Genomic DNA, 13728 nt, shown 5'->3' with positions numbered 1-13728 from the left:
TTACTTTCAAGCACTCTTCTTATGCAGTGATTTAATTTAAACTATCCTGATTGCTGGCACAGAATTAATCAGGTCAGTGAAAGCAGACTGCTTGCCCCGATTACTACACCTTTAAATATTTCTTTCTACTGTCAGCTCAACTCTTACTCTGCTATTTTTATATTGGTTTCAAACTCAAGACCCATAGGGCAGGGGGGCAAGCCCTTCCCCAAAAATGCCTTTGACAAGATGCCAACTACCTCAGCTCTTGAGGTTTTTTCCTGTTTTTTCCACAGCTTGTTTACTGGATTGTTAAGCATTCTGGCAGCAAACGGAAGGGGGTGGGGAAGAAGACGAGCTGCCACATTTCTAAAATTAGCATCTTCTGTCTCTGAGAAGCCTGTGGAGATTTAAAAAATTAGGTTTCTCTGCAAGATGCAGAGAGATGTGGAATTTAAACTCTGTTACAGAGCTGAAGTCTTAAGCTCTGTTTCATACCGGAAAGCTAGTTCACCTTCCCTTTTCCCCACCCTGCTCCCAGCTGTCAGTCAGAGACCATTATCACAAAATACCCAGTCCATTTTATTATATAAAGTAATTGCATTCATTTGCCCTGTCATCCACAAGCAGCTCCGTGACATCTTCCACATGAGCTTGCCTATAAAGTCACAGACTCATTCCCTTTTACAGGTCGCTCCCGCTGTGCTGTCAGAAAGGCAGTGAGAGGACTGCAGTTCCCTGTTCAGCGTGTTTTTCTCCCCTCAGCTGCATTTTTTTGTTCCTCGGGTACCAGGTAATGCTCTGCTCAGAGAACATCTTGTGTCCTTCTTCAGTCTTTAAAAGGCAAACATTCACACCAGAAGCTGCTGCAGTTAACTGCTCTATCACATATGCATGTGTGGATACTGTACTAATTCTAATTCCAGAGTAGAAATACACAGTGACATGTTTTTAACACACATACTGTCATGAAAACACAATTAAAAAGTTACAATATCTTGATCTTTGTTATTTATCAATAAAACCCAGCAGTAAAAGAACTGATTGTGTCTCAGTTCCTGTCAATCACACTCATGCTACCAGTACAATTTGCTCTGGACAAAAATATCAGAAGCAGAAATAGACCTGTGTTGCAAAACCGTAACTCAGAATGTTGGTCTTACACTGATGGGCTTTAAGTTAGAAATGGAAGAGACTGAGGAATTAAAAAAATTCTTTTCCAAGAACCAGTAAGTGTGCCAAAGTCTTACTTTGGTTTACCTCCTGAAAGGAGTCAAAGACTCGGGCATGAAACAAGTGCAGGCTAGCACAGGATTAATGCATATGGGACTGGAAATTTTTGTTCCAAAATGCCTTTTTTTTTTTTTTAGCAATTATATTTATTCTACTCCTGTTACAAGTCATAGTTCATGCCTTGGAGCAACTGTATTTGCTTAGATCATCTCACACCACTTCTTTCAGGTATCAGAAACATCAGCGGACAGTATTGCAGCAGTGAATTGTGAAAGAATTGGGAAGGGTTTCTTTCAGGATTTCTACAAAGGAATGTGCACAAAATAATACATGTATTTTGAATAAAAATGTTTTGTTTCACCAAAATAGTTCCTGAGATAGTAGTATGTAGTATATATTACAAGTATACATATACTATATATTATATAGTATATGTAAGTAATATAAGTAATGTGTAAGTTATACATACTGTATACTAATATATTTCCTTAAATGAGGTGAGATGTTTCAAAACAACCAAAAACCTGCACATTTTGTTCCAAAACTTAAGAAACAGATTTGAACATTCTGTGAAATACTTTTGTATTTTTAATATGAAATGAAAAACAAACAAACAAAAAGAATCAGTTTTACAAAACATTTCACATTTGGTGAAACTCCGTAGATCTAAAGTAAGTGATTTCATTCAAGTTACTCTAGCCATCTCTAGTTTGGATGTTTACTACAAGATTCTTTTGGACCTGTTTGAGTCTTGGGAGTTAACAAAAGATGATCTTTTTAAGTACTTCCTGACTAGAGACAAAAAAAGTCTACATAAACCTGAACGAAAATCCAAGAGAGCTGATAAGAGGGTTCAACAGACAGGAGTTTAGGCCCTGTCACATCCTCAGCCTTAGGGCTGTCCTGTCGCTATCACAGAGATGCTGTAATTCATAGCTTAACACAGGAACTTGCTGCAAATTAAGTCTCGACATACATATCTCTACATATCACTGCTAAATTAAAAGTACTGTCACCCTTTTTAGCTATTTCTTACTAATTAAATGAAAGCCCAGGGTTCCGTTTATTCTATTAGGCAGTCCGAGCAACAAAAAAACCAGCCTGTATGCAGCAGCTTCACTGTTCTTAGCAATGTCCTGTATCCCTGTTCTATTTGCTCTGACCTCTCAGGCACAGTCCTTAGAAATGCCCAGGATCAGCCTGTTACTAAAAGCTGAGCTTACTTAAAGGTGACCAATGGCCCTGAGGCATGAAAAACCTGACTTTTTCTTTAAGGAAAACCCCTGCCCCCAACACTCCACTGAATGTAGTCTGTCCTCACTGTCCACAAGCCATGGTTTGCTCATTCTTGGTAATAAATTATGAATGCCCCCCCCCATACGCATCTGTTACTCAAATCACCAGCTAAATAATGTATGAATAAATGAAGAGACTCCTCTGAAGGGAGAGAACTGTAGGGAACTAAACTTTGAATCATGCACTACAGCAGCAAGCATCAAAGCTTTGCTACCAGGTTTGACCCCAACTGGGTTTTATTTTTTAAAAGGGTTAGAACTAACCTCTTATGAACATGAATGGCTAAACAGCAGGAGCATGGCATGAAAGCTTGCCCAGAAACGCAGGAAAAGAATGATACCCCAAAAGAAGCAGCTTGCTAGAAGCATGCTTCTCCAAGCCAGTAAAGTCCAGTTCCCTCACCCTCTTCCCTTGCACATCATATGCTCCAGACCCCTAACATCTAATTAAGCACTGCTAGAGTCTCGAGTTGGAGACATCACCCATGTGCTGAGGAAGCAAAACTGGAAGCAGTATTGGAAGGGGCCTCAGAAGCACTGCTCAGGAGGGAACAATCGTCCCCCTCCACCGCCCGGCCATCCTGCCCAGGCTGCCCCAAGTGCGGTTCACCCCCACTGCCACAGGGACACGCTGCTGGCACACGGAAAGAAAAGCTCTCCCAGCAGGCTTGGACTTGGCCCCGAAAAGTGCAACTGCTGTCAAGGGCAGGAAGAGAAACAGAGAATGGCACATCTACAGACTGTTCAATCTTCACAGAAACTGGAAATATGTCTTTAATTATTTCACTGCATAGGAGGACACAAGAATTCAGTGCACAAACCACTGCATGAGCTATAAATTTTAGACATAAAGCGCTGTGCCAATGCAGGCTAGTGTCTTCCAGGAAACTGACAAAGCCTCCTTACTTTTTTAGCATGTCTCATCCATTGAGAGCTTGAGCATCACCTGCTCAGGTGCTGAGGACAGATATATATTTCTCCATTATAAAAATGAATGGAACAGTCTCTCACTGCATCATCCCTTGTCCCTAAATTATCTCATTATGCTGCATGTTTCACAACAAAAAAGTAGCATGGGACACTCACCACTCCGTCACACTTCTCCCTTTTATTACTGCCTCAAATTGTCTGATCAAAGCAGGAAATCTGCATAGCTTGGATGTTACTTGATGTCAGTTAGCAACTTTTACTGAGAAGTGAGTAGCAAACTGCACACAGCACATCAGTCAAGCCACCCAAATTCACAGTAGGAAAGAAAATCCTGTTCTAAACTAGTCAGTAAAGAACCCAGCACAGACTCTCTGGTGATAGTTATTGGCAAAGTCACTCTGATACCCAAACTGTATTTACGAGACATCATGGCCATGATACACAATGCAGAGAATCCCTACCCTACCTGTCTGTAAGAAGCTTGAATCTACATCTGGTACTTGCACTATTAAAAAAAGCTCTCCCCAGTGGAGGATTAATCATAAGTATCTCAATAGTACTGTGGCAAATGCATGCTTGAAGAGCAGGGAAGGTTATATAAAGCCCACAGAGTGAAGAAAAATGCAAGAATAGAACTGTTTCGCTGGAAGAATATCTGTAAGGTCACTGGTTTTGTGGGCACAGAAAAAACAAGAAGGCAGAACTACACCCTGCAAAAGTTAAGTGGTTGTTCAATAGAGCTTAGAATAAAAACTAACCTCCCCGTTTAGCATTTTCTGAGGACCTGGCATTGCACAGCACCTGAATGCCTGCAGGTGCTTGTAACAGTTAGATGCATTCCATGTGTTAGCTGTAATTTACTTGTCAGTCATTTACTTTATTAATTATCTACTCAAAATGGCTCATCATACAGGATACCTAAGTGTTAAACCACCACTGAAGATGGGACAGCTTTATCCTCAAACAGAACAAAGATACAAATAACATCATCCTCTATACAAATAGGCTTTGTCATAAAACATGCAGTTGACATATGCATATACAGAACCACAGAAAACACACAACACTGAACAACAAATTTAAGATCTAAACATGTTAATGGCTTACATGACCTATGTACCACAGCCAAAGGTAAAAGTGACTGCACAATCACAACTGATCAGCATAACCTACAAGAGCAAAACTACTGTATAATCACTGGGAGAATGCAGGTACATCAGAAGTGTGTGGCAGTTAGCATAAAGCATTCCATTCCAGATAGCAATGATTAATCACATTAAGAAATGATGTTTAGAGTTTAGCACACTGCATGTAGTCCATCTTATGTAAAAGTCAACCTTCATTTCCCCCATCAGTAAAGTTTGCAAGGTACACCAAATTTAACGTCTATAGCTAATGAAACTGCTCTGAAGTAAACAAATTTGTCAGAGAATTCTGAATTGCTCTATCTTTAGCATTACCATTGCCCTGAAACAGTACATATTTCATTTCCAGCAAACGGAATGGATTTTCATTTATTTAACAGTCATTTTATTCATCTAGATACTATGGCCATAATTAATAAAACATGCCTGCTTAGAGATAAAAGAGCTTTTTGAATGACAGTGTGCTGATAAGGTCTGGGGGGAAAAAAAAAAGTAATTATCCTCTACAACAGCTAAATAAATATCTCTGGACAAGTGAGAAGAAAAAGGAAAAGTAATGTGAAGTTATGAAAGTACTACTAAAAAACCAACTGTGCACATAAACATGAGTACAATTTATCCTCTAAATAAAATCCCAGTGCATATGGTAAAAAGAATAAATCCACCTACTGTGCTTCTGTGGTGGGCTTCCTAAATCCATTGTCTTGCAGAAATAAGAATATTTTTTCAATTGCTATGTTAGAATGTAAAAATACTCAGCATTTTCCCTCTGTCTTGCTCCCTCTTCTGCAAGTCCCTCTTTCTGTTCGTGTGAGAAGGCAGTTTAAATTTCATCCCATTTATTAGCGCAGTCACTGAGGAATCACTGTCAGTTTCACGATGGTACTGTACACAACACCCGAGGAAGTAAGCGGAGAGAGAAAAGAGGTAGGATTTTATCTAAACTACTTTTTGCTGGAACAATTAACTCTTCATCGACTGACATCTCCTTCCCGCTATCTCTAGTGTCAGTTGACACCAAAACATCCATTCCTCTAAGGCAACGGGGAATTCTTTATGACAGCTGTTTAATGCTCATGTTCCTTCTTTTAAGATTTCCTCTGCTTTTCTCTTCCACTGATTAACAAGGAGCTACAGCCAGACACTGCCATAGCCATGATTTCTTACAACCATATGAGGTGTCCCTTTTATGCCAGAGTGATTTAGGATCACAAATCCTATGAACTAAGTTTACTGTGATCCCCAATCTCTAATGGCTTCTAAAACTTCAAAACACCTCTAATAGAGATTTATTCTCCACCAGCTAATGCTTGCTGTTTCTTCAGATAGAGTATTTAAAACCTCTAACACTGAAAATCCAAAAATCACAGAGCAAAATTATTTGCAATGAAAACAAATTCACTGCCTCTAGAAAAATAAAATGTGGATGCACCTGTATATACCACCCTCATCCCCAAACACCAAATCTTCAAAGTAGCAGAGCAGAATGTTTGTTCCTTTGCTGTGAATTTACAGTCATGTAAGAAAGGATGATTTTGCTCCACTTTTCTCGAACACCTGTTCTAGTAAAAACCCCACAGTTTAGTAACACCTCCTCATAGCCAGCTCAGTACAATCAACCAGAACTGCAAAGGTTTCATAAGTTTAGTGTTTTCCTGGGAGAACTATATGCTCTGTAGATATTTACATCCCTCAAGAGGGTTTTATCTTTTTAATGCCTGCCCACAGTAAGACTCTGATGCAAATTTTTACCTAGAGCTGCATGAGAAAAACGAGACAAAAGAACTAGATTTTCCTAACTAACCATTTTCCTTTGGAAGACAGCATGCTGGATTAAGCAAAAATAAACCTTTCCCCCCCCCTCCCCTCTTCAAACAGTACTTTCTTTGTTCATCTATTCCTTATTTCTACTAGTAAATGATGAGAACAAAGCCTTGTTCTGCAATCATGGATCTGAATGCCAGTGCAGGTCCACTATCTGCAGAGGCTCTTACCATACTGTTGCATGGCACTGTTCTTTCCCGTCTAAGAGAAAGAACACTATCAGGCACCCTCCCAGCAATTTGGGGGGGATGGGGAAGAACTTCTTTCATCATTAGATGTAACATCAGTTTCTCAGCAACAGCATCTGCACCAACTCAGAAAGATATCTTTCTCAGAAAGATATCTTTCTCAGAAAGACCTCCTTAACCATTTAACGTCTTTTTGGCTTAATACTACAGAATCTCAAGCATTCAGAGAAGAAATATGGTTCCCCTCTGTTGCAAGCATGATCCTTGAGACTCATTCTGATCACCAGCTAAGGAGTCTGTCTCACATTGAGAAAAAAAATTAACAAAACCTTAAAATATTGCCAAAAATAATCTCATCCACTCTCCTCTATAAACCATTCACAGATCCTCTATTTTCCTCAGAGCATTTTCAGCATAAAAGGTCCATAATAGAACAGCTTCTTTTCACACTCGCTACACCAGTTTAACTCATGGGTTTTATCTCCAAGGTCATGGGTTTAAGAGTAGAGTATTGTCATTTTTTTTTTTTTTTTTTTTTTACTATATAGCCAGTGACGCAGCTGAAGAATCCTGGATTTGCCTAGAAGATGGCAGCAGCCACATATAAAGCAGTTCCTCATAGTTAATTAACTGTAGAAAATCACTATGATTAGCTTCAAAAGACAACTGAAGTTATTTGTTCTCTCAAGAAACAAAGCATTCCTCTCTCTGATGAAGTATTTAACCTCAGATCAAACCAACAGATAAGATTCTGATGTGAACAAAGATAAAAAGAAAACTGCTTGTAGATGAAGGGCATTTAAATGTTTTGGGAGGTAAGCAACACCTAAAGCCAGGCAGGTTTCACACTATCACTATCACATCACAGGGATGACTTGGATTTTAAAAAGGCATTTGCAAAATTCCTTGCAAAATTAAAGGCAGACATAGTCCATGCTGTAAGACAGAATGGCTAAGAGTCACGTGGCTCTTTCTGCATTCAGTGACTTTCAGGGGGATTAAGTTTATCAGAACTGTCATCAGATACAATTTATTTATTTGTGAGAAAATGTATGAGGGAGAAACTCATCTTTCTTTACAGTGCTTACAAGAACAGCATCTTTCTGAGCTGATTTGATTGACAGACTCATTCACAGCTAATGGCTGTATCTTAAGAACTTCCCACAGATAATGCCAATATAGTTGAACTTTGCTAAAGAACACTGGATTCCCTCCCCCCATCTTTGATAAACACACAGGCTAAGGCCCCATACAAATGAATGAAAGGAACATATTTTTCCACTCACAATATTAAAAAGACTTTATTTTTGATTATTCCAGCACTGGTTCAGTCAATCCAGAACTTGGTTTACTACCTCTAAACATACCTCTAACCATCTGACTGAGCACTATTTTTACCTATTTCAGTAGTTTCTAAGAATCAAACTATAAAGAAATGTACCTTCCCTGCTACCAGATACTCACACCTATCAAGTACTTTTATTCTGCCTTGTACCTAGCAGCAGTTCTGAGGGAACACAGTAGCAGTTGCCCTAGGTAGTAACCATCAAGTGATGCCAGGTACAAAAGCTCCAGGAATAACAGTACTCTGACACAACTGGTTCCAAGGCAGCATGAAACTTTCCAAACCTGCATTCTAGAAGGATGAATGTTTGGAGGTTATGTAAATATGAGCACACATGCAGGGCAGCCTTGTGTGATTTTTCTCTTTCACAGGAAGCCTGCATAGCACTGGTCGTATATGGTAGAAGAGCTGTATTTATGCACCATGTTTTTGTCACTGTACTGTTTAATAACCATGGAAGTGATACATATATATATATATAAAAAAAAAATAAAGTCTCCTCTCTCCTTTTTAGTTCGTGCTCATGATGCCAGTTTAGCATTTGTGCTTTCATCCAGTAGATGGCAATAGCGATACAGACAGACCATTGCATTAGCAATATTCTTATGGTAGACTCTGGAATGTGTGTGCAAACAGTACTATTTATTCTGCTTGAAGTGTCCCATTTCCCACTACACACTTCTTTACAGGCAGCAACAGATATACAAGAGAAAGAGCAAGAAAACTTGAGGGGGAAGATTTTTGTGGAGGTGAAAGAAGAATCGGAAGGCAACATTCAGGTGATCTAGTTTCTAATCCATGTTCAACCACAAAAGCTCTTAACACCAACACACCAAAAATGTAACATGCCTCGGGCTTTACCTCAACAAAATAATTCCACTTCTTCCACACATGACACAAAAATAGATCGATTAACATCACAGCAATAGCTTGGATCAGACAATACTATGACACTGATAGCATATTACTCAGTTGCTGCAATCTAAGCCTAAAGTAAAGAGGGGCTTGGTCGGTCTCCTCTCCAAGACTGGTTACTTCTGTAAGGGCCATATAACTTGCCCACAGATTCTCTAAAGCGATTTAAATTGTCTTAGAGTAATATAATAGTCTTTAGCACCTCAAAAAAGGCAGTCTATGTTGAATTTTTGCTCATTAGAAAGATTTAACCCATTAAACCTGCCACTTGTTATGTTTACTTTCCTTTTCAACCTTTAAAGTGATGGCCTGATGATTTTAAGTTACAGAAATGAAATTCTGAGATGTAGATATAGCCATATGTTAGCTTTTAGTAGAAATCTGCATGTGTAGTACGCTGCTTTTTTTTCCCCAGTACAGAAAAAACACTGATTGTGCAGCACAGTTCAGTCAGTACCTTGTATCTTGTTTTCACTAGTTAACTTCAACAGAAGAAACGGCACTAGCATATAAATTGGCTATCCAAGTAACTCTCCCCTTTTTATTATAGTCGCATGACTTCAGTCACGCACAGGAAAGAAAGGTGAGGCCAAACTGCAATATTCCTACTGACAACAGAGAACGACCAACAAATCAGACCTTTGTCTTTAAGGATGCTTATGGTTCCCATTGCTATTTCTGACAGTTTCACAACCTTCCACGCATTTATCCTCACAAAACTCCACTAAGACAAGGACAAGTAGTTATTAATATTTCATGGTTCTAAAACAAAATCACTATGCAAGGTCAAAGGATGTGTGAATTGGAGACAACAAACTGGAGACCTCTCTGCTTCATGGCAGGTGTCAAATTCAATAATATTTAGGTTCCTAACTTCCAACACATTTCAGTGGGAATGTGCCTAAATAGGAGTTAGGAGACTAAACACCTTTAGGCATCTTGGCACAGAGCCTCCAAGAACTACATTACTATACACTTTACTAAAAAAACAGGCAAACAAAAACCCAAGCAACTAAAACCAAGAAAGAAATTAAAAGAAAGTTTCACAGTTTTTCATTGTCTGTTGAATCTATTTGGGCAAAATGGCAAGGCTTAAAAAGCTCATTTGATCCAAACTAATATCCTTAAGAAAACAAATATACATTCCTCAGAGACAGGAAAAAGGAATATATGAATCACATCAGTTGAAAGACAAAGTATCAATTTTCAGCACTGTCAAATTGAAATGCAAGGTCCTCATACACTGCTTCATCCAGATTTACTATCGAGCTATGCCTTGTATCATCATTTATCCCATAGAAGGATTCAAAATAGATATAAACCAGAATAGTAGTATTGTAAGGCCACTCTGTAAATAGATAAAGGAAGATAACAGCTGAGAAAGAATCCAGGTTGTGGAGTGCTTGCGTTAGCCTAAACACAAGCTAGAATGGTTAGAGATTTATGTTGCTTTCGTATCATGGGAGCACAGATCAAGATCATTAAACTGGACTGAGATATTCCAGATTTATTCTTTTGCAATCTTGAAATGCTTAGTCAGATGAGTTTTAACTGGCTTATCATGAACGTTAGCAGCCTCAAGAAAGATTTTCATTGTGCAATAAATCAGAGAACTTTTGAGCCCTATTAGACCCATTTGCATTTTAAATTTTTCAGATACAGCAAGATTAATTTTTGCACAAATTATCTGAAATATAAATTAGCTGCTTTACATATCTTTGAATATCTCAAAACAAACAAAAAATAACCCAAGTCATCATCTGTATCTTACTCAAATTTCAAATGATTTCATAAATCTTAATTTTTGGGAGGTACACTTAAGCAAATATTTAGTTCTAGTGACTTTTCTCCCTTTTTTTTTTTTTTTTTAAAGTGAAAGTTGCTGAAATAATTTGCAAGAGACACTTTAACGAGCCACGACAAAAGTGATTGTTCAGGGTTCTGGTAAGCTACATTTGCAGCTGTCTGCAAGACACATCTCTTCCTGGTACCTTCCATCAGATATAATCTGCAAGTCTCTGCTGTACATCAGATGTAGATATGTATGTATGGAACATGCATGTATATTGTGTAATGAATGCATGGATAATATTAAGAACACCGCTGCCCTCTAGTGTTGAATTACAGTCAAATATTACCTTCTGTAATGCAAAATGACTCGAAGGAGCATAAATTGCTCCTGTCACCAAGTAATTCAGGATACTTTCTCCTTTGCAATGCACGCTACATTACATAAAGGGCAGAATTTCTTAGAATTTTGTCATCTCTTAATGGGAGATAAAACAGCTCAAAGACTGAATTCTTTCAAACATTTTTTCTTCTAAGACTTTAATACTACTAAAGAATGCTACATGAGCGTGGAGCCTTTTTCATAAACTGAAAATTGATTCCGTTTCGGTGTTTCATAAGTTCTCAGATCTGCTCCCAACTACCACCACCTGAGATGAAAATACATCAGTTTGTGAACTCTTAGGCAAAATATCCACCTAAACATTTGTCTCCTTATTTGCACATATATGCCTGCAAATAGAACAAATTTTGTTTCAAAAAACTGAAAGCCTGGCTAGAGATTGCCAGTCACATTCTGAATCTGTATTAGGAAGCATTAAAAGCCTAACCTCAAGAAATTCTAGGCTGAAACGGGCTCAAGCATAATGTAGAAACCCATCTTGATCTATTTAGCTTTACTGTTCCAGCTCTCAGGTACTGAGGTTGAGAGTGCTAAACCTCAGAGCTGCAGATATGTGTGTCAGTCACAGCGTAAGTCTAACACTTATGCATGTCTAAATGTTCACACCTCTTCTGCAAATGAAGCTAGTACTGTTAATTTGTTACTCGCCCAGAAGCCTCAACGGAAATTCATCCAGTACAGTACACACAGAAACAGTTTTAAGCCCTCTATTTGCACCTTTTTTTTTTAAATTTATTTATTCTAGGACAAATTCTGCCCCTCAAATACACACAAGTTTACTTCCAAAGAAACCATGAGGGACAGAATTATAGAAATAGCCTTTATAGAAAGCCTGCATATAGGTGCAATGTTAGTCTGAGAGGAACTGCAGGGACTCTCTACCCAGAGAAGGAAACGTCTCTCAACTGGAGCAGGCACATATAACTGACTGCTACACAGATGGTCTCTTACTGTCCTCCCTTTTACTCTTGTCAGGCACGGAGCAAGGATTCAGCTCATCTAGGATAACTGCAAAAAGCAAGCATCAGAATCTGGAGAATGCCGACTGCCATCCTTGTGTACAGTTCACACTACAGTTCACAGATACACAGCTCTCCTAGCCCTACTCTAGGTCTTTCTCCAACATTTTAAAATGTTAACCTGAGAAAAGTAATAGCACCTTTTCCCTCCCATTCTTAGCATGTCCGTCCCTCGTAGATTTAGATTAGGCATCTCTAAGTGGAACCAACTGGTACCTAGAATACATAATCAGTGCACTAAAAGAACACTTGCCTTATACAACAGACACGTCACTTATTAAGCAGCCCTTCATCATAAAAGACATGGGGGGTTGGTTCTGTTTTGGTTTTTTGTTTTTGGTTTGTTTTTTTTTTTTTTTTTTTTTTAAAAACACAAAGACATCTAAATCTAATTTAAAGAGAGCTGTGTGTCTAGATGGGGTGGCTTGGGCTTTATTTTTTTGGGGGGGTTGATTTTTTCAGTGGGAAACAGAATAAATAACATACCAAACTTACTGTCACCTAACTCACTACTTCTAGGTACACAAAACTTCCAGGGTTCAGACTCATTTGGGTTCTATAAATTGCATTTTGCAGGACAGTTCCCGAGCAGCTGATATCAGTACCCACAAGTATCACTGTCTAGAAGATCTTACTGTAGTGATTTCATTTCTGAATTGTTTAGGTTGAACATTATTATTATTTGTATTTCATCACAGGTAGTAAAGACCCAAACATGTCTGGGAACTGTCTGTCGTGCAGGAATAGCAGTTCCCATTCATAATCAAAATAAGAGACAACAAGGACAAAGTAAAGTTGCAAAAACAGTCAAACAAGAAGTCAGTAACAGAACCAGATTCTGGGTCTGCTGGACAGTTGAGTATTACATCCTTAGATTCATGTCTTTATTACAACAGTCCATGGACTCATGAACATTTTAAATTAGTATAGGCTGACACTACCAACAAAGGAAACAATAGTGAGTTCTGCAAGCCTCATTTGTTCATGTCTGCCTCTGCAGCAAAAAGGAGGACAAACAGCAGCTTGCAATGTTTGTTACGCTACAGCCTTACTCTCCATTCAGGAAGGAAACAAGGTGTTGAAAACATAATTCTTAAAAGTTGAGACTACATAAAACCTTCAGGATTTGGTGTCAGAATTGTGTAGTATCCACTGCCTATGTGGTACCAAATCAAGGAGAATGACATGTTTAAACGCTTACAGTAAACAGTGTCTTTTCAGATTTCATTCAAACTGCATCAACAAAACCCAAACCAGTATCCATTCTTCCGTCAGTTGCTAATACATGCAGAACTAGTAGAACCACACTATCCGTTCACATTCTTTTTTAACTGATGGGCATTTTCACAGCAATCTAGCTTCAACTCAAGTTACTTTCAAATAGCTGATGCCAATTCACCTATCACCACTTGTGTGCCCGTTCTTCCACTAAACTTGTATTATAGAATGGTTTGGGCTGGAAGGGACCTTTAAAAATCATCTGGTTGGAAAACAGTCATCAGGGGGTTGGAAACCCCCTTCCATGACAGAAGCCCTGCTCATGTAGACAGACAGCATGTTAGAGCCACATGCTGAAGGCCACCTTAAGTACTTCTCCACGCTAATCTGATGTACTAGGTATCTAAGCAAACAGGATTTTGCATGTCTGTGCACAACACACTTTC

The 13728-nt window shown here is 38.7% G+C and overlaps 1 protein-coding gene across 9 annotated transcripts in view; it reads right to left on the bottom strand.

Annotated features, from left to right (window-relative positions):
• Nucleotides 1–13728, bottom strand: part of PLCH2 (phospholipase C eta 2) — a 104209-nt gene that overhangs the window by 68534 nt on the left and 21947 nt on the right. The window contains exon 1 of one of the 9 annotated variants that reach the window (XM_074560272.1): nt 5252–5455. The exons of the other annotated variants lie outside the window; for them this stretch is intronic. Within the exon in view, the coding sequence (XP_074416373.1) occupies nt 5252–5282 (31 nt within the window). The 5' untranslated portion in view covers nt 5283–5455. Of the gene's footprint in view, nt 1–5251; nt 5456–13728 lie in introns of those variants that run through there. 9 annotated transcript variants of the gene reach the window in all.

The sequence above is a fragment of the Larus michahellis genome, chromosome 16 (genome assembly GCF_964199755.1).
Source record: "Larus michahellis chromosome 16, bLarMic1.1, whole genome shotgun sequence".
NCBI lineage: Eukaryota > Metazoa > Chordata > Aves > Charadriiformes > Laridae > Larus > Larus michahellis.
Note: the sequence above shows the minus strand (reverse complement) of the source record. Positions and strands in the feature narration are given on the sequence as shown.